This window comes from Bombina bombina, chromosome 2 (genome assembly GCF_027579735.1).
Source record: "Bombina bombina isolate aBomBom1 chromosome 2, aBomBom1.pri, whole genome shotgun sequence".
NCBI lineage: Eukaryota > Metazoa > Chordata > Amphibia > Anura > Bombinatoridae > Bombina > Bombina bombina.
The window spans coordinates 929068439-929088582 of record NC_069500.1 but is presented as its reverse complement, the minus strand read 5'-3'; the positions used below and the strand labels follow the sequence as shown (position 1 = coordinate 929088582).

The 20144-nt window shown below is 37.6% G+C and overlaps 1 protein-coding gene across 10 annotated transcripts in view; it reads left to right on the top strand.

The window, feature by feature from the left end:
• SEC31A (SEC31 homolog A, COPII coat complex component) overlaps positions 1 to 20144 on the top strand; it is a 211049-nt gene that overhangs the window by 24998 nt on the left and 165907 nt on the right. For all 10 annotated transcript variants that reach the window (XM_053703361.1, XM_053703367.1, XM_053703358.1 and 7 more), the window contains one exon: positions 3637 to 3835. In XM_053703361.1, coding sequence (XP_053559336.1) covers positions 3637 to 3835 — 199 coding nt within the window. The remainder of the gene's footprint in view (positions 1 to 3636; positions 3836 to 20144) is intronic.

Genomic DNA, 20144 nt, shown 5'->3' with positions numbered 1-20144 from the left:
GTTCATTAAAGGGACAGATCTCAGCTCTGTCCATTCTGTTACACAAACGTCTGTCAGAAGTTCCTGACGTCCAGGCTTTTTGTCAGGCTTTGGCCAGGATTAAGCCTGTGTTTAAAACTGTTGCTCCACCATGGAGTTTAAACCTTGTTCTTAATGTTTTACAGGGCGTTCCGTTTGAACCCCTTCATTCCATTGATATAAAGTTGTTATCTTGGAAAGTTCTATTTTTAATGGCTATTTCCTCGGCTCGAAGAGTCTCTGAATTATCAGCCTTACATTGTGATTCTCCTTATTTGATTTTTCATTCGGATAAGGTAGTCCTGCGTACTAAATCTGGGTTCTTACCTAAGGTAGTTACTAACAGGAATATCAATCAAGAGATTGTTGTTCCTTCTTTATGCCCAAATCCTTCTTCAAAGAAGGAACGTCTACTGCACAACTTGGATGTAGTCCGTGCTCTAAAATTTTACTTACAGGCAACTAAGGAATTTCGACAAACGTCTTCTCTGTTTGTCATTTACTCTGGGCAGAGGAGAGGTCAAAAAGCTTCCGCTACCTCTTTCTTTTTGGCTTCGTAGCATAATTCGTTTAGCTTATGAGACTGCTGGACAGCAGCCTCCTGAAAGAATTACAGCTCATTCTACTAGAGCTGTGGCTTCCACTTGGGCCTTCAAGAATGAGGCCTCTGTTGAACAGATTTGCAAGGCTGCAACTTGGTCTTCGCTTCATACTTTTTCCAAATTTTACAAATTTGACACTTTTGCTTCATCGGAGGCTATTTTTGGGAGAAAGGTTCTTCAGGCAGTGGTTCCTTCTGTATAAAGAGCCTGCCTATCCCTCCCGTCATCCGTGTACTTTTGCTTTGGTATTCCAGAAGTAATGATGACCCGTGGACTGATCACACTTAACAGAAGAAAACATAATTGATGCTTACCTGATAAATTCCTTTCTTCTGTAGTGTGATCAGTCCACGGCCCGCCCTGTTTTTAAGGCAGGTAAATATTTTTTAATTTATACTCCAGTCACCACTTCACCCTTGGCTTTTCCTTTCTCGTTGGTCCTTGGTCGAATGACTGGGAGTGACGTAGAGGGGAGGAGCTATATGCAGCTCTGCTGGGTGAATCCTCTTGCACTTCCTGTTGGGGAGGAGTAATATCCCAGAAGTAATGATGACCCGTGGACTGATCACACTACAGAAGAAAGGAATTTATCAGGTAAGCATAAATTATGTTTTTTCTTCTGCCGCACATGCATGAAAAACTGCATGTTCATACACTGTATACAGGGGCTAGCCTACCATTGCTGCAGCAGGTGCAGTGGCACCAGGGCCTTATTGCTTGCTACTGAATTACCTTTGGGGTCCCCCCAAATTTTTATGCACCAGACCCTTTGTTGAGTACATGTTTACCTGTACAAGGTTGGGATTGGGCAGCTGTGGTACTTTGTTCTGGGAGTCAGGGATATAAATGAAAAGAAAAGCTGCAAAATTCTTCAGTTCCTCTCAGATATAAAGCTATAGTTTTATGCAGCTTCATATTTGTGTTTATCTCTCTAATAATTTCCTATATTTAAAATTGCATGGCCTGTTTTTTTTTTTCCTTTTTGTAATCTGACTAGTAACCTTTTCCCCTTAATAGCTAAGCGTTTTTTATTTTTTTATTTTATTTTTTTATTTCAGTCCTACCTACCTATAGCACAAAAAGCTGTATGATGCAATTTCTGATGTACTATAGATTTGTATTTATCAATGTCTGTTTTGCTTGTAGATATCTAAGACTATTCAACAATCCTTTTTGCGTATATATATAATCTTTAGAATGTTTACATACATGAATATGTTTTAACGGTTAAAAATGTAATTCAAGCCTGGCAAAATCTATGCACTATTATAGGCCTAGATTACTCTTTTTCTGAATATTTACCCTTAATGGGTAACCCTGAGTTTATCCCTGGGATTAATCAGAAGGTATTTAGAGTTTGGTCTACGAAAGGACTGAAGTCAGTATATCAATTTTTTTACAGAAGGTGAAGGAATAATCTCCTTTGATAGCTTAAAGAGACAGTTTGATCTCCCGAGCAATAATTTGTTTCCATACCTACAAGTATGTCATTATATAAAGTTTAAGAATTGGGATGGTAGCGGGGCGGTCGCATGGTCTGAAATAAGACCCAGCATCACCATCGCTGGAGTCAAAGCTCCTTCAATATCATTATTGTATAGTATTATGCTTGCCAAGCAAAGTAATACATTGATAGAAAATCTCCATGGAAAATGGAGTTTAGTGAATCCAGGGATTGATCAAGAGACAATTAGGGTCAGTTGTAAAATAGTTAATAAATGCAGAATACCAATGAGCTGGAAAGAGAGCCATATGAAACTTATTAATAACTTTTATTGTACACCTCTGAAATTGTCTAAAATGTTCGCTAGTCAAACTTTCTCATGTCCACGATGTCTTTATATTAATGCAGACATTCTACATATGTTCTATGGGTGCCCCAAGGCCGGACAATTCTGGAAGAAGGTAGCTTATTGGATTAACAATATGTATAAACTAAATATCTGCTTAGATGCAGATTGTATTTTTTTCCTCAATTATGCCAATCAGGATGTGTCATTACAGAAAAAAATTCTAACTATAATTATTTTGTTGGTTAGACAATTGATAGTGAAAAACTGGAAAGCTAATAAAATGCCTGATTTTTCAGTGTTCGTTAAGGAAACCCAGATGCATATAATGTATGAGTCTTTTCATCTTAGAGAAGCAAGAGAAAAGGAAGTAAGGACATTTTTATTAGGATGGCTGCCGATAATCAAGACATACTCGGAAAGTATTCAAAAGTCCATATTATATCCATTTTTTAGTTCAGAGTGTTTCTGTGATTTGGGGATATTAGGTGAATTTCCAGCAGAGTGGATTAGGAATTTCAGAGACATGTAATATGTTACCTTTAAGAGGTGTGGTTGACCGAATTCTGTCCCCAGAGTAGTACAGCGGGAGCGTGAGGGGGGAGCAGAGCTTGCGAGAGAGACGGTAATCTCCTTTTTTTTTTTTTTTTTTTTTTTTTTTCCCTTTCTCCCCCATTTTCTTATTTTTGATTTTCCGTTGTCTTTCTATATTCTGTTTGCTAAGCTAAAAAGTGCTTCAGTGTAAAAGTAGAAACATTTGAAATATTTTTTTCTCAGTATCCAGCATACGGTCATAAGGTAATGAAGGGACTAGGTATTTTGTTTGTTTTATTAAACTACTTAGACAAGTTCTCTTATATAAGGAAGACATATGTTTATGTACTGTGAAGGCTTATAACTTGTGTAGTATACGTTAATTTTTTTGTATTTTTCTAAAATTGAAAGGGATGATATTTGAAATCATTAAAATGCCTGTTATGGTTTTTTTCTTTTTTATGTTCTCTTCATGGCTGTACAACATTTAACACCCTGCGAGGTGGTCTTATTTTTGTAATACGTTTTAAGTTTGTACTGTGTTTTTTTTTTTTTTTACACTGCTGGCACGCATAAATAAATAATAATAATAATAAAAAAAAACTGTTGAAAGAAAAGTGTTCTCACTGAGCATGACGTCATATCAAACGTTTTAAGTTTAGTTTATTACTCTGCTGCGCTATGTTTTGTAGGTACCATAAACTGATTTGGGGACCACACAGGATGGAATCGGATGAAAATATTTCTGGTGTTCTTGTTGCTGGAGGGGAGAATGGAAATGTCATTCTTTATGACCCAGCTAAAATTATAGCTGGGGACAGTGAAGTTGTGATCGCCCAGCAAGATAAACATACAGGACCAGTCAGAGCTTTGGATATAAACGGCTTCCAGGTAAGAATTGGTTCCTTTTTTATTCATGTTTTAAACAAACATGTTAAACTTAAAGGGACATCAAACACAATTTTTTGTTTCTTTCCTGATTTAGATAGAGAATGCAATTTTTTAAAAACTTTCTAATTTACTTCTAATTTGCTTCATTCTCTTGGTATCCTTTGTTGAAGAAATATCCATGCACATAGGGGAACCAATAACATGAGGTATATTTGTGCAGCCACCAATCAGCAGCCCCTGAGCCTACCTAGGTGTGCTTTTCAACAAAGGATACAAAAAGAAAAAACATTAGATACTATAAGTAAATTGGTTATTTAAAATTGCATGCTGTATTAGAATCATAAAAGGAAAAAAAATGGGTTACATTTGGGTTAAATGTCCCTTTAAGGCCAAACATATTACCTTTCTGAACCACCAGATAATTTCTTAAAGGAGTAGTAAAACCTTGTAATAGCAATAGTTATTTTGATATATAATAAATCAGCCAATTAAAACACATGAACATATTATTTTGTAGTAGTTCTACTCAACCCACTGCTTGCTTTGTTTGGAAGAGCCAATTTGGGCTTGAGTCTGCTGCTGAGTAAGCTAGCCACTGTCATATTGCCAGTATAAAGGGTGTTTTGCCTTTCTTCTTTATTAAAGCCAGTTAGGGAAAGAGGTCTAAAAGTTAGCCTTGATATGTCAACAGGGTTTTTAGAACAAAATTAATTGAATAGGGGACAAACTTTTTAATAATGAAAGAATATTGCAAAATTGTTTTTACTATGTATAACTAATAATTTTGTATTGAAACTTCATTGTATTTTCTGTCCCTTTTTAATGACTGATTATCTAACAATTCACCTCGAGCAGAAAATGTGTATTGATGGTTTCCTTTGCACAATTTCACTGGAACATTATTCACAACACATTCCAAAACTATGGCATTTTTATAGCTAAATAGATTTATATTTTTTTACTTGAAGAGGTTTAAATTTAAACTCTAGTATATGGTTTTATTTTGAATAGTAATATTTTTCAAAATTAGCTTGCTTTACCCTCTTTGTGTGGACACCCCTATTTTAAAGGCTGTAAAAGTAGTACAGTCAGTTAAAGTGTCAACTTTCACAAATGAAAGCCCTGTTTTTAAAAATACTACTAAAAACAGGGGCACTTCATTCATGAAAGTTTACATTGAAGCCGTTCTTTTAAATACTTACCTTTTATTCCTAGCAAGCGTGGAACACCGGAACACCGATTCCTCCGCCCCCAGGACGTCTCTTCTTACTTCAGAAATGACGAATCCGGCTTCCTCCAATCACGGTGTGGCCTCTGGCAATGTTTGCTCTGGGGGGGAAGCCGTTACTGGAGGAAGCTAGATTCGTCATTTCAAACACCTTTAAAATAAGCATGTCCACACACAGAGGGTAAAGCAAGCTAATTTTGAAAGTAGTGCATTGCTGCTCTTTCAACACAGGATGCCAAGAAAATGAAGCCAATTTTTTTTAACAGAAGTAAATTGGAAAGTTGTTTCAAATTATTTATAGGAACCTAGTCAGCTCATTTATAAATATTAACTGGCCTCAAGGAGATATGCTTTTATTTCTAGGATAGTTAAAATAATAATGCACATTACTTTATAGAAACTCAATGGAATTAGGGATGCCACAATTTTGGCGTTAAAGGGATACTAAAGTCAAAATGAAAATGTCATGATTCAGATGGAAAAAAAATATCTTTCCATTATCAAAATGTGCACATTCTTTTTATATGCACACTTTGAGGCACAGCTCCTACTGAGCATGTGCAGAAATGCACAGTATATATGTTTATGCACTGTGATTGGCTGCTGGCTGTCACATGACACAGGGAAAGGAAATTTGCCAGAAAGCATTGTACTGCTCATTTCAAATTCAAAGTAATTGCTATTGTATTTATCAGTTCAATTCTACTGTATTTAGTGTTTGTTTTTTTTTATTACAAGAATAGTGGACAAAATAAGTAGTGTCTCAAAAATTTTAATAAATTACTGTGAACCAAAAGTATTTAATAAAAATTAATATAGTGTGTGTTGAGTACAGTATATTACAATTTTTGGGACACTTGAATTTTGTTGCATCTAATTTACTGGTTAATAATCAGTGAGGGGCAGTTACTAGTTGTGTTCTTCAAGGGTCAGTTATTGGGCCTGTTTAAACATGTTTATACATATTATATGATATTGTAAGTGGGCTCTAAGGGTAGGTGGATCAAATGAGCAGTGATATTCACAAAAGCAAAATTGTGTATATGATCTCAATGGTACATTACTGACTGTAACTAAAGAGGAACAGGACTTGAGAATTTATTATTTCAGATTTAAAATTTGGTAGACAATGCAGCAGTGCAGCCGGTAAGGCCAGTCGAATACTTGGTTGCTTTGGGAGAGGTATTAGTAGCAGAAATAGCAAGGTTCTTATGCCACTTTACAGAACCCTATTTAGGCATCATCTAGTATACTGTGTACAGTTCTGGAGACCCTATTTCCAGAAGGATATAAATAAAATAGAAACTGTCCAATGGAGGGCTTATTAACCAATTTAATCTGATAGAAAAAGATGAAAAATAATAAATACAATTTGTTTTCAAAATACCATGTGCAGGAGTTCACCGGATTGAAGCAGCTGGTGCTGTGCAACTAACCATCTAATCTATATGATTCATCAAAATAAATGTCAAGGAATCTTACCGATTAGTTGTTGTAGCTCTTATGTGCACCCATCAATCTGCAGCTAGTTCCCAGTAGTGTATTGCTGCTCCTGAACCTACCTAGGTATTTGTTTCAACAAAGAATTCCAAGAGAACAAAGTTAATTAGATAATAGAAGCATGCTCTGAGTAATGTAAGGGAAAAAGACGACGTTCCCTTTAACGCGTCTTGCAAACCAATGCCACCATATTTTATTTATTTTTAAAGTTCTTGATAAAGGGCTTACTAAGCTAATACAGCTTCTTGACGAAAGGTTTAATATAAGAACCTTTGAGAGCATTGCCAGGGAATTTGATCTCCCCAACAAGAGTTTTTTTGCATACCTGCAGTTACGTCACTTTATAAATAAGAAATCTAAGTTAGGGAGCTGGTCGGAAGGTTTTGAAGAAATTGGAGATTATATTAATTTATATAATCAAGGAAAGCATTCAATTTCACAGTTATATAAAATTTTACTGGCAAAGCAAGGACAACTAAACTTCGAACAATATATAAGATATTGGTCAAAACATTTCTCAGAAATCAATTGTGATTACATTAAGAAAGTTATTAAATGGTTGATCGAAGCTCCTCTCCGTTCCTCCTGGCATGAATCCTTCCTAAAATTACTTAATGCTTATATCTAACCGAAAAGATTGGCATTATGGTCCCTGGAAAATACTGGAACATGTTATAAATGTTCCATGCCTAAGGCAGACCTGATGCATTGTTTTTGGCTCTGCCCAAAAATAAGACAATTCTGGCAGAAGGTCAATTTTTGGTTAAGTAAATTTTGTTCTGAATACTTAGCCCTGGAACCTAGAATTATTTTTTTCTTAAATACAACAGCTCAGAATTATGATTTGATCAATACCATTATACTAATAGGTCGCAATCTAATACTAAGAAATTGGAAACAGACGAGACCACCACCCTTTAAGGTATTTTTAGAAGCGGTGAGACAACAGATTCTGTTTGAACAACATAATATCCCAAACACACACAATAAATCAATTCAGCGTTTTTTTTAATAAATGGGTAAAAATTATACAGACATATCCGCTTTCTATACAATATATCCTCACTAAAGCGTTTCATAAAACAGACTACTTTGAAGGTCTGATATTAAGAGAACTATTTCCAGTATCCTGGTTTTGAAAGATCTCTGACCTTCAAATACTTTTTTTTTTTTTTGCGCAGTGGAGGAGGAGGACGACGACGACGACGATTAGGGGGTACAATGGGGGTTCGCCTTTTTTTTTTTTTTTTTTTTTTTCCTTTCTCTTCTCTCTCTCCTCTTTGCTCCTCTCTTTCTCTTTTCTTTTTTTTTTTTTCTTCCTTTTATTTTTCTAAGACTAATAGAAATTGTGCAGTATGAACAAAAGTTTCTATTTTTGTGGTAAACATCAGTGCAACGCAGTATTTTGTTTGCTCTTGTTTCGTTCCTACAATTTGTATTCAATGTTTGGTGTTACCAAACATAATGCAGGGTACGGATGGTGATTTACCCTGCATGGAGTATAATGTGAGCAAATGTGTTAAATTTTATTTTGTTTATATGACTGAAAAAACTTTACCCTACGTGGTGCACAATGTGAGCAAATGAGCTCTGCTTTATTTTTAGATACTGACGAAAAATTAAATAAACACGTTAAAAAAAAAAAAAAAAAAAAAAATTCTTTAAAAATGACTGTACATTTTCTGAAGAACCCTTTATCTATGATTGCTGAGTGGGCAATTTACAGCTTTACAACTAAAATCCATACTATATTTATCACCCTTTCTGTAAATGGAGATATTGCAAAATTATAATATTGTTAGGTAGTTTAGAGATTAAGCATAGGCTTTTGGAGTTTATTATTATTATTGTAATTATTTATAAAGCACCACCACAGTATGTAATGCTTAAAGGGACATGAAACCCAAAAAAATTTCTTTCGCGATTTAGGTAGAACATACAATTTTATACAACTTTCCAGTTTACTTCTGTTATCAAATGTGCTTCATTCTCGTGCTATCATTTGTTGAAGGAGCAGCAATGCACTACTAGTTTCTAATTGAACACATGGGTGAGCCAATGACAATTGGTATATATATGCAGCCACCAATCCTGAGCTTACTTAGATAAACCTTTCAGAAAATGATAAGAGAAGGAAGGCAATTAAATAATAGAAGTAAATTGGAAATTGTATGCTCTGTAAAATTCATGAATGTCTAATTATGACTTTACTGTCCCTTTAACCCTTTGAGTGCTAAGCAATTTCCCACCTGGGTGCTAAGATTTTTTTAAGGTTTTTTTTATTATTTCAATTTTTGAACAAATTTTTTTTAACTTTTTTTCAGACTCCCAAGACTGAGACTGTTGGAAAGGTTAGACAATTACCTTTCCAATGGTGGGTCTTGGGGGTCTGTAGCTGCTTAGATGCCTGAGATACAGGCTTCTAAGCAGCATGCCCCCTGCTCATATACTTAACATTGTTAAGTATAAATAAAGTTGCATGGTGAGGTCATCATGTTATTGCGCGTGACGTCACCACGCAAAACGGGAAGCTCTGGCGATGCCTGTCACTCTACATGGGTCCTAACTTGATATGTGCGTATGCAGCAGAAAAAACATTTATAACTTTTACTAGAAGCGTTTTTGCTAATGGAAGTATATAGCAAACATGGTTTTATTTCAAATTGAAAGGCACCTATGCACATTTAATTTCTCTTGTTAAGTGTAGTCAGTCCACGGGTCATCCATTACTTATGGGATTATATCTCTTCCCCAACAGGAAGTTGCAAGAGGATCACCCAAGCAGAGCTGCTATATAGCTCCTCCCCTCACATGTCATATCCAGTCATTCTCTTGCAACCTAACTAAAGATAGGTCGTTGTGAGAGGTCTGTGGTGTTTTTAAACTTAGTTTATTTCTTCAATCAAAAGTTTGTTGTTTTAAATGGCACCGGAGTGTGCTGTTTGTTCTCAGGCAGCATTAGAAGAAGAATCTGCCTGCGTTTTCTATGATCTTAGCAGACGTAACTAAGATATATGCAAGGTAGAGGTGAGCGCCAATAGAAGGCTGAGGGTAGGGTGGGGAACGCTAAAATAGGCTAAAATTAGCTGATAGAATGTAAAATTAAAAATTACAAATTTATTTATTCCATACAATAATTATAATAATAAAAAAGAACAATATACACTGATATTTGTTCATGGATCCATGTTACAAATGGTAGCAAATTACAATGTTAGGTAAAAATACAATACAATATAATAATAAAAACAATTGTAAATACTGATAAATTCAGTGGCTGATGATGTAGCCTTTTAAGCTGAGTATCTGTTAAATGATTAACACCTTGGTTGAGTCCAGTAAGTGTAAGATGCTCCTGGTAGATAGTGTAGGGTTAATTGTAATCCAATATTGTGCAGGAGAAAAAAGTAGCAAGATTTGGGTGTGATCAGTGTCCAATACAACAATTTAGAAAAAAATGGTAGAAAAAATGTGTGTTCACTCTATGTGATGAAAAAATGATGATAAAAAATGATGAAATCCCTCCAAAAAAATATTATAAAAAAATGAAAAAAGGTGAAAAAGGATAAAATAGGATAAAAAAATAGTGTCAATTTCGAAATCCGAAGTGATGTTGGTGATGTCAGTGCAAATCAATCAATCAGTGGTTCAGTATTGATGCAATGTTTTGGAAAAATAAGATTATGCAAAAAGAAAAAATCCTGAAAAAAAGAAAACAAACAATATTCTAATATATGCAATCTGTACAATAGATATATCAGTATTATGCTTACTCAGATCTGTCGACGTGTTTCGGCCATATACCTCTGGCCTTTATCAAGACTGATAAACTGAGTAAGCTCACAGTATTTATAAGAGTTATGGCTGATGTTTTGGCGCCAACCACTAATAGGCCACGCCCCTTTCCTGTTTGGTAGCATTATGGGTATGGGCGAAAGCATTGTGGGTATGGGCGAAGGCATTTATTTTGCTTGTGTTATTGAGGTCATTACTAAGTTTTTAAAGACATGTGTAGTTATAAATTGTCTTTCCATTGTATATGGCTAGTTTGTGTGTGTCCTAATATGGATTTGTTGTTCATACATATACTTCCGGTTTCGCTGGTGGATCTAGCCCTTACTTCCTGTTTAGCCCTTACTTCCTGTTTAGCTACCCTATGGGACGTTTTAGTCCTGGTTGTTCATATCAATTCTTATGCTAATGTGTGTGAGTAATTTTATTGCGACTTATCTTAGCGATCTGTTTATATGGGCTCTATTCTTTCTCTCTAATTTCTAAATCATGCATGTGTTGCTTTTGTTTACCATTTATTGTTTCCGGTTACCATTTCCGGTTCCGGTTTGTATCAATGCATGTATTGTTTTTGTTTACCATTTTCTTGCTTCCGGTTACCATTTCCGGTTCCGGTTTTTATCGCTCCTTAGTACTTAACATTTCTGACAGTAAAAGCCAACATTATATGATGACTATGCAAATGAGTTTATTTCAAACATGTGTGTTGAAGAGAAAAAAATCAAATGCAGTAGGAATCGAATGTGCGACTATGCTTCCTGAGATATATGGAGAATTACGACTTGAAAATTCAACATTTTCCATATTATATCTCAAAATGGATTTTATATAGTCTAACGCATTTAGATCATAGCTTTTCATTGTGTCTGTACACCATCACATTTGCTCACAAATTCATCTTTTTGTTTGAAGATTCAATCCAGAATTACGATTTGACTCATTATATAGCATAGTCGCACATTCGATTCCTACTGCATTTGATTTTTTTCTCTTCAACACACATGTTTGAAATAAACTCATTTGCATAGTCATCATATAATGTTGGCTTTTACTGTCAGAAATGTTAAGTACTAAGGAGCGATAAAAACCGGAACCGGAAATGGTAACCGGAAGCAAGAAAATGGTAAACAAAAACAACACATGCATTGATACAAACCGGAAATGGTAACCGGAAACAATAAATGGTAAACAAAAGCAACACATGCATGATTTAGAAATTAGAGAGAAAGAATAGAGCCCATATAAACAGATCGCTAAGATAAGTCGCAATAAAATTACTCACACACATTAGCATAAGAATTGATATGAACAACCAGGACTAAAACGTCCCATAGGGTAGCTAAACAGGAAGTAAGGGCTAAACAGGAAGTAAGGGCTAGATCCACCAGCGAAACCGGAAGTATATGTATGAACAACAAATCCATATTAGGACACACACAAACTAGCCATATACAATGGAAAGACAATTTATAACTACACATGTCTTTAAAAACTTAGTAATGACCTCAATAACACAAGCAAAATAAATGCCTTCGCCCATACCCACAATGCTTTCGCCCATACCCATAATGCTACCAAACAGGAAGGGGTGTGGCCTATTAGTGTTTGGCGCCAAAACATCAGCCATAACTCTTATAAATACTGTGAGCTTACTCAGTTTATCAGTCTTGATAAAGGCCAGAGGTATATGGCCGAAACGCGTCGACAGATCTGAGTAAGCATAATACTGATATATCTATTGTACAGATTGCATATATTAGAGTATTGTTTGTTTTCTTTTTTTCAGGATTTTTTCTTTTTGCATAATCTTATTTTTTCAAAACATTGCATCAATACTGAACCACTGATTGATTGATTTGCACTGACATCACCAACATCACTTCGGATTTCGAAATTGACACTATTTTTTTATCCTATTTTATCCTTTTTCACCTTTTTTCATTTTTTTATAATATTTTTTTGGAGGGATTTCATCATTTTTTATCATCATTTTTTCATCACATAGAGTGAACACACATTTTTTCTACCACTTTTTTCTAAATTGTTGTATTGGACACTGATCACACCCAAATCTTGCTACTTTTTTCTCCTGCACAATATTGGATTACAATTAACCCTACACTATCTACCAGGAGCATCTTACACTTACTGGACTCAACCAAGGTGTTAATCATTTAACAGATACTCAGCATAAAAGGCTACATCATCAGCCACTGAATTTATCAGTATTTACAATTGTTTTTATTATTATATTGTATTGTATTTTTACCTAACACTGTAATTTGCTACCATTTGTAACATGGATCCATGAACAACTATCAGTGTATATTGTTCTTTTTTATAATTATAATTATTGTATGGAATAAATAAATTTGTAATTTTTAATTTTACATTCTATCAGCTAATTTTAGCCTATTTTAGCGTTCCCCACCCTACCCTCAGCCTTCTATTGGCGCTCACCTCTACCTTGCATATATCTTTTACACATTGGGCACGCTAGGGTACCCATCGAGGAGAGCTAGAGGCATCCCCCACCCCCCTTCCCCACCTGTTCTTTGCGCAGGATATACACCACCTTTATTCAGACGTAACTAAGATCCACTGGCTGTTCTCACACATTCTGGGGAGTGAGGTAACTTCAGAAAAGGGGAATATCATGCAGGGCTCTCCTGCAAACGAGGTATGTGCAGTAAATTATTTTTCTAAGGAATGGAATTGACTGAGAAAATACTGCTAATACCAATGTAATGTAAGTTCAGCCTAAAATACTGTTAATACTGAAGTAATGTATGAGCCTTAACTGCAGTAAAAGCGACTGGTAGCAGGCTTATTAATAACACTTCATAGCTTTTAAAATGTATGTTCAAAACGTTTACTAGCATGTTAATCGTTTTTTGTGAGGTACTTGGTGATAAAACTTATTGGGGCATGATTTTTACCACATGACTATCTTTGTTTTCTGCATAGAAACAGTTATCTGAGCTTCCCCACTGTTGTAATATGAGTGGGAGGGGCCTATTTTAGCGCTTTTTTGCGCAGTAAAAATTCAGTCACAATCTTCCTACTTCATCCTCCATGATCCAGGACTTCTCTAGAGAGCTCAGGGGTCTTCAAAATTCATTTTGAGGGAGGTAATCAGTCACAGCAGACCTGTGACAGTGTGTTTGACTGTGATAAAAACGTTAATTATTAAATTGTTATCCGTTTTTGGGTATTAAGGGGTTAATCATCCTGTTGCTGGTGGGTGCAATCCTTTGCTAACTTAATACATTTACTGTGAAAATTTGGTTGCTATAACTAATTTGGTTCATTGTTATTTCAACTGTGACAGCTTTTTGTGCTCCTTAAAGGCGCAGTAGCGTTTTTTATATTGCTTGTAAATTTATTTGAAAGTATTTTCCAAGCTTGCTAGTCTCATTGCTAGTCTGTTTAAACATGTCTGACACAGATGAATCTCTTTGTTCACTATGTTTGAAGGCCAATGTGGAGCCCCATAGAAATTTGTGTACTAAATGCATTGATGTCACTTTAAATAAAAGTCAATCTTTTCTTGTAAAGAAATTATCACCAGACAACGAGGGGGAAGTTATGCCAACTAACTCTCCTCACGTGTCCGTACCTTCGCCTCCCGCTCAGGAGGTGCGTGATATTGTGGCGCCAAGTACATCAGAGAGGCCCATACAAATCACTTTGCAAGACATGGCTACTGTTATGACAGAAGTATTATCTAAATTGCCAGAATTAAGAGGCAAGCGCGATTGCTCTGGGTTAAGGACAGAGCGCGCTGATGATGGGAGAGCCATGTCCGATACTGCGTCACAATTTGCAGAACATGAGGACGGAGATCTTCATTCTGTGGGTGACGGATCTGATCCAGGGAGACTGGATTCAGAGATTTCTAATTTTAAATTTAAGCTTGAGAACCTCTGCGTATTGCTAGGGGAGGTATTAGCGGCTCTGAATGATTGTAACACGGTTGCAATTCCAGAGAAATTATGTAGGCTGGATAGATACTATGCGGTACCGGTGTGTACTGACGTTTTTCCTATACCTAAGAGGCTTACAGAAATTATTAGCAAGGAGTGGGATAGACCCGGTGTGCCCTTTCCCCCCCCTCCTATACTTAGGAAGATGTTTCCAATAGACGCCACCACACGGGACTTATGGCAGACGGTCCCTAAGGTGGATGGAGCAGTTTCTACTTTGGCTAAGCGTACCACTATCCCGGTGGAGGATAGTTGTGCCTTTTCAGATCCAATGGATAAAAAATTAGAAGGTTACCTTAAGAAAATGTTTGTTCAACAAGGTTTTATCTTACAGCCCCTTGCATGCATTGCGCCTGTCACTGCTGCAGCGGCATTCTGGTTTGAGTCTCTGGAAGAGGCCATTCGCACAACTCCATTGGATGAAATTATGAACAAGCTTAAAGCACTTAAGCTAGCTAACGCATTTGTTTCTGATGCCGTCGTACATTTAACCAAACTTACGGCTAAGAACTCAGGATTCGCCATCCAAGCGCGCAGAGCGCTATGGCTTAAATCCTGGTCAGCTGACGTGACTTCTAAATCTAAATTGCTTAATATTCCTTTCAAAGGGCAGACCTTATTCGGGCCCGGCTTGAAAGAAATTATTGCTGACATTACGGGAGGTAAGGGCCATGCTATGCCTCAGGACAGGGCCAAATCAAAGGCCAAACAGTCTAATTTTCGTGCCTTTCGTAACCTCAAGGCAGGAGCAGCATCAACTTCCTCCGCTCCAAAACAGGAAGGAGCTGTTGCTCGTTACAAACAGGGCTGGAAAACTAACCAGTCCTGGAACAAGGGCAAGCAGGCCAGAAAACCTGCTGCTGCCCCTAAGACAGCATGAAGAGAGGGCCCCCTATCCGGAAACGGATCTAGTGGGGGGCAGACTTTCTCTCTTTGCCCAGGCTTGGGCAAGAGATGTCCAGGATCCCTGGGCGTTGGAGATCATATCTCAGGGATATCTTCTGGACTTCAAAGCTTCTCCTCCACAAGGGAGATTTCATCTTTCAAGGTTATCAGCAAACCAAATAAAGAAAGAGGCGTTTCTACGCTGTGTACAAGACCTCTTACTAATGGGGGTGATCCACCCAGTTCTGCGGACGGAACACGGGCAAGGATTCTATTCAAATCTATTTGTGGTTCCCAAGAAAGAGGGAACCTTCAGACCAATCTTGGACTTAAAAATCCTAAACAAATTCCTAAGAGTTCTATCATTCAAAATGGAAACTATTCGAACCATCCTACCCATGATCCAAGAGGGTCAGTACATGACCACAGTGGACTTAAAGGATGCCTACCTTCACATACCGATTCACAAGGATCATTATCGGTAAATAAGATTTGCCTTCCTAGACAGGCATTACCAGTTTGTAGCTCTTCCCTTCGGGTTAGCTACGGCTCCAAGAATCTTTACAAAGGTTCTGGGCTCACTTCTGGCGGTACTAAGACCGCGAGGCATAGTGGTGGCTCCGTACCTAGACGACATTCTGATACAAGCGTCAAGTTTTCAAACTGCCAAGTCTCATACAGAGATAGTTCTGGCATTTCTGAGGTCGCATGGGTGGAAGGTGAACGTGGAAAAGAGTTCTCTATTACCACTTACAAGGATTCCCTTCCTAGGGACTCTTATAGATTCTGTAGAGATGAGAATTTACCTGACGGAGGCCAGGTTATCAAAACTTCTAAATGCTTGCCGTGCCCTTCATTCCATTCCACACCCGTCAGTAGCTCAGTGCATGGAAGTAATCAGCTTAATGGTAGCGGCAATGGACATAGTACCATTTGCGCGCCTGCATCTCAGACCGCTGCAATTGTGCATGCTAAGTCAGTGGAATGGGGATTACTCAGATTTGTCCCCTCGGCTAAATCTGGATCAAGAGACCAGAGAATCTTTTCTATGGTGGCTTTCTCGGCCCCATCTGTCCAAGGGGATGACCTTTCGCAGGCCAGATTGGATGATTGTAACAACAGACGCCAGCCTTCTAGGTTGGGGCGCAGTCTGGAATTCCCTGGAGGCTCAGGGATCATGGACTCAGGAGGAGAAACTCCTCCCAATAAATATTCTGGAGTTAAGAGCAATATTCAATGCTCTTCTAGCTTGGACTCAGTTAGCAACTCTGAGGTTCATCAGATTTCAGTCGGACAACATCACGACTGTGGCTTACATCAACCATCAAGGGGGAACCAGAAGTTCCCTAGCGATGTTGGAAGTCTCAAAGATAATTCGCTGGGCAGAGTCTTACTCTTGCCACCTGTCAGCGATCTACATCCCAGGCGTGGAGAACTGGGAGGCGGATTTTCTAAGTCGCCAGACTTTTCATCCGGGGGAGTGGGAACTTCATCCGGAGGTCTTCGCTCAACTGATTCATCGTTGGGGCAAACCAGATCTGGATCTCATGGCGTCTCGCCAGAACGCCAAGCTTCCTTGTTACGGATCCAGGTCCAGGGACCCGGGAGCGGTGCTGATAGATGCTCTGACAGCACCTTGGGTCTTCAACATGGCTTATGTGTTTCCACCATTTCCGATGCTTCCTCGGCTGATTGCCAAGATCAAACAGGAAAGAGCATTGGTGATTCTGATAGCGCCTGCATGGCCACGCAGGACCTGGTATGCAGACCTAGTGGACATGTCGTCCTGTCCACCATGGTCTCTGCCTCTGAGGCAGGACCTTCTAATTCAGGGTCCTTTCAACCATTCAAATCTAATTTCTCTGAGGCTGACTGCATGGAGATTGAACGCTTGATTCTATCAAAGCGTGGCTTCTCGGAGTCGGTTATTGATACCTTAATACAGGCTAGGAAACCTGTTACCAGAAGAATTTACCATACGATATGGCGTAAATATTTATATTGGTGCGAATCCAAGAGTTACTCATGGAGTAAGGTTAGGATTCCTAGGATATTGTCTTTTCTACAAGAGGGTTTTGAAAAGGGCTTATCTGCTAGTTCGTTAAAGGGACAGATTTCTGCTCTGTCTATTCTTCTACACAAACGTCTGGCAGAAGTTCCAGACGTTCAGGCTTTTTGTCAGGCTTTGGCTAGGATTAAGCCTGCGTTTAAGACTGTTGCTCCGCCCTGGAGCTTAAACTTAGTTCTTAATGTTCTGCAAGGCGTTCCATTTGAACCCCTTCATTCCATTGATATCAAGCTGTTATCTTGGAAAGTTCTGTTTTTGATGGCTATTTCCTCGGCTCGAAGAGTCTCTGAGTTATCTGCCTTACATTGTGATTCTCCTTATCTGATTTTTCATTCAGACAAGGTAGTTCTGCGTACTAAACCTGGGTTTTTACCTAAGGTAGTTTCTAACCGGAATATCAATCAAGAGATTGTTGTTCCATCATTGTGTCCTAACCCTTCTTCAAAGAAGGAACGACTTTTGCATAATCTGGACGTAGTCCGTGCCCTGAAGTTCTATTTGCAGGCAACTAAAGATTTTCGTCAAACTTCTTCCCTGTTTGTCGTTTACTCTGGACAGAGGAGAGGTCAAAAAGCTTTGGCTACCTCTCTCTCTTTTTGGCTTCGTAGCATAATACGTTTAGCCTATGAGACTGCTGGACAGCAGCCTCCTGAAAGAATTACAGCTCATTCTACTAGAGCTGTGGCTTCCACCTGGGCCTTTAAAAATGAGGCCTTTGTTGAACAGATTTGCAAGGCTGCAACTTGGTCTTCACTTCACACTTTTTCAAAATTTTCAAAATTTGACACTTTTGCTTCTTCGGAGGCTATTTTTGGGAGAAAGGTGCTTCAGGCAGTGGTTCCTTCCGTTTAAAGTTCCTGCCTTGTCCCTCCCTTCATCCGTGTACTTTAGCTTTGGTATTGGTATCCCATAAGTAATGGATGACCCGTGGACTGACTACACTTAACAAGAGAAAACATAATTTATGCTTACCTGATAAATTTATTTCTCTTGTAGTGTAGTCAGTCCACGGCCCGCCCTGTCTTTTAAGGCAGATCTAAATTTTAATTAAACTCCAGTCACCACTGCACCCTATGGTTTCTCCTTTCTCGTCTTGTTTCGGTCGAATGACTGGATATGACATGTGAGGGGAGGAGCTATATAGCAGCTCTGCTTGGGTGATCCTCTTGCAACTTCCTGTTGGGGAAGAGATATAATCCCATAAGTAATGGATGACCCGTGGACTGACTACACTACAAGAGAAATAAATTTATCAGGTAAGCATAAATTATGTTTTTTTACCTTTTTGTCCCTTTAACATGTTAACAGAGTGGAATGGCACTTATGTTTATGTATACAATACAATAGGATAATTATACATACCAATACAACAAATGTATGGTATTGTCAGTTTGTTTGTGGCATTCTGAAATTTAAACTACCTTGAGTTTGTATGTGCATAGAGAACTCCTAAAGCTTTTGATCTCTGCAATTATTGCTAATAAAAATTTTTTTTTTTTTTTTTTTTTTTTTAGCAAACACAGGAAAACAGCCGCTAGATAATAATAAAATGTATCTGCATTCCACATTTTATATAGCTGGTTGCAGTGTTTTTTTGCTATAGTTTAGGCTAATCATTTTCCTCTCTTAAACATCTAATATTCCGGATCTGTTTATACTAAGGGGAAAGTTAACCATCACTTTAAGGTTGGATTTTTTTTTTTTAAGTATTTTTTTTTATTGAAATATTTTCAATGTCAAAAAATAGACCAATATAAACAATAATATATATAGTATCATTGAAAAGCAAATAAAGGTAAGAACATAACTTGTTCATATAGGAAAATACATGAAAATTTTCAGAATATCAATACTAGTCAAACCTTTTGAATATAAATTTTACATAGTTATATAAGTATTTTCAATGGTCATACGTATTCTTGAAGGATTTAAAATATACATCTGGTATATCTATTACAGATGGTAACAAACATATGTGACATTTCTATATGGTATATCATATGATCCGGATAATTTTGAAAATGTGTCCATCAAAATAAGACAAAGTTAACTGTCGTGTCCGGTCTGATTTTGTGAAATAAGGAGGGGGGGGGGGGGCAGGTGGGGTTTCAGATCATCCTTTAAAAAGAATAGAGAGTCTGGGGAGTGTAGATTAGACAAAAAAGAAGAGTTTGGCAATAGGGTTGGGTGAGAGATGCAGAGAGGGAAGGGGGAAGAGAAAAAAAAAGGGGGGGGGGGAAATCAGGTAAGTTACAGATAATTTTTTTCTCTTTTTTTTCTTTCCTTGTTCCCTCCTCATTTGTGTAACCAGGTATCCCATATCAACCAGTAAGTGTCCATTTGGTCTACCGAGTTTAAGAAGAATCTCTCCATGTTAGACATATAGTCTATTACTGCATGTATTTCTAGTAAACTAGGAGGTTCAGGAGACTTCCAGGCTCTTGCAATGCACAACTTGACTGCAGTAAATATATATATCGGCAATCTCTTTGACATCTGTGGTGTACTATTATCTATAATGTGCAGTAGGGCATTGGCAAATGAGATATCCGGGATAAGAATCAGCGATTCGCACAATCTCTGGATCTCTTTCCATAATGGAGCTATTTTCGGGCACTCCCACCACATATGCAAATCGGAGCCAACTATACCACATCCCCTCCAGCAGAGCGGAGAAGCTGTGGGATACATTTTAGCTAATCTCGCGGGAGTTCTGTGCCATTTCAGGAGTAGTTTGATATACACCTCTAGTATGGTGACACAGTGTGTATGTTTTTTTTGGTGAGTATAATAGCATTTTCCCAGTCATGATCCGAGAAGTTAACACCAATCTCTCTACTCCATGCTTTA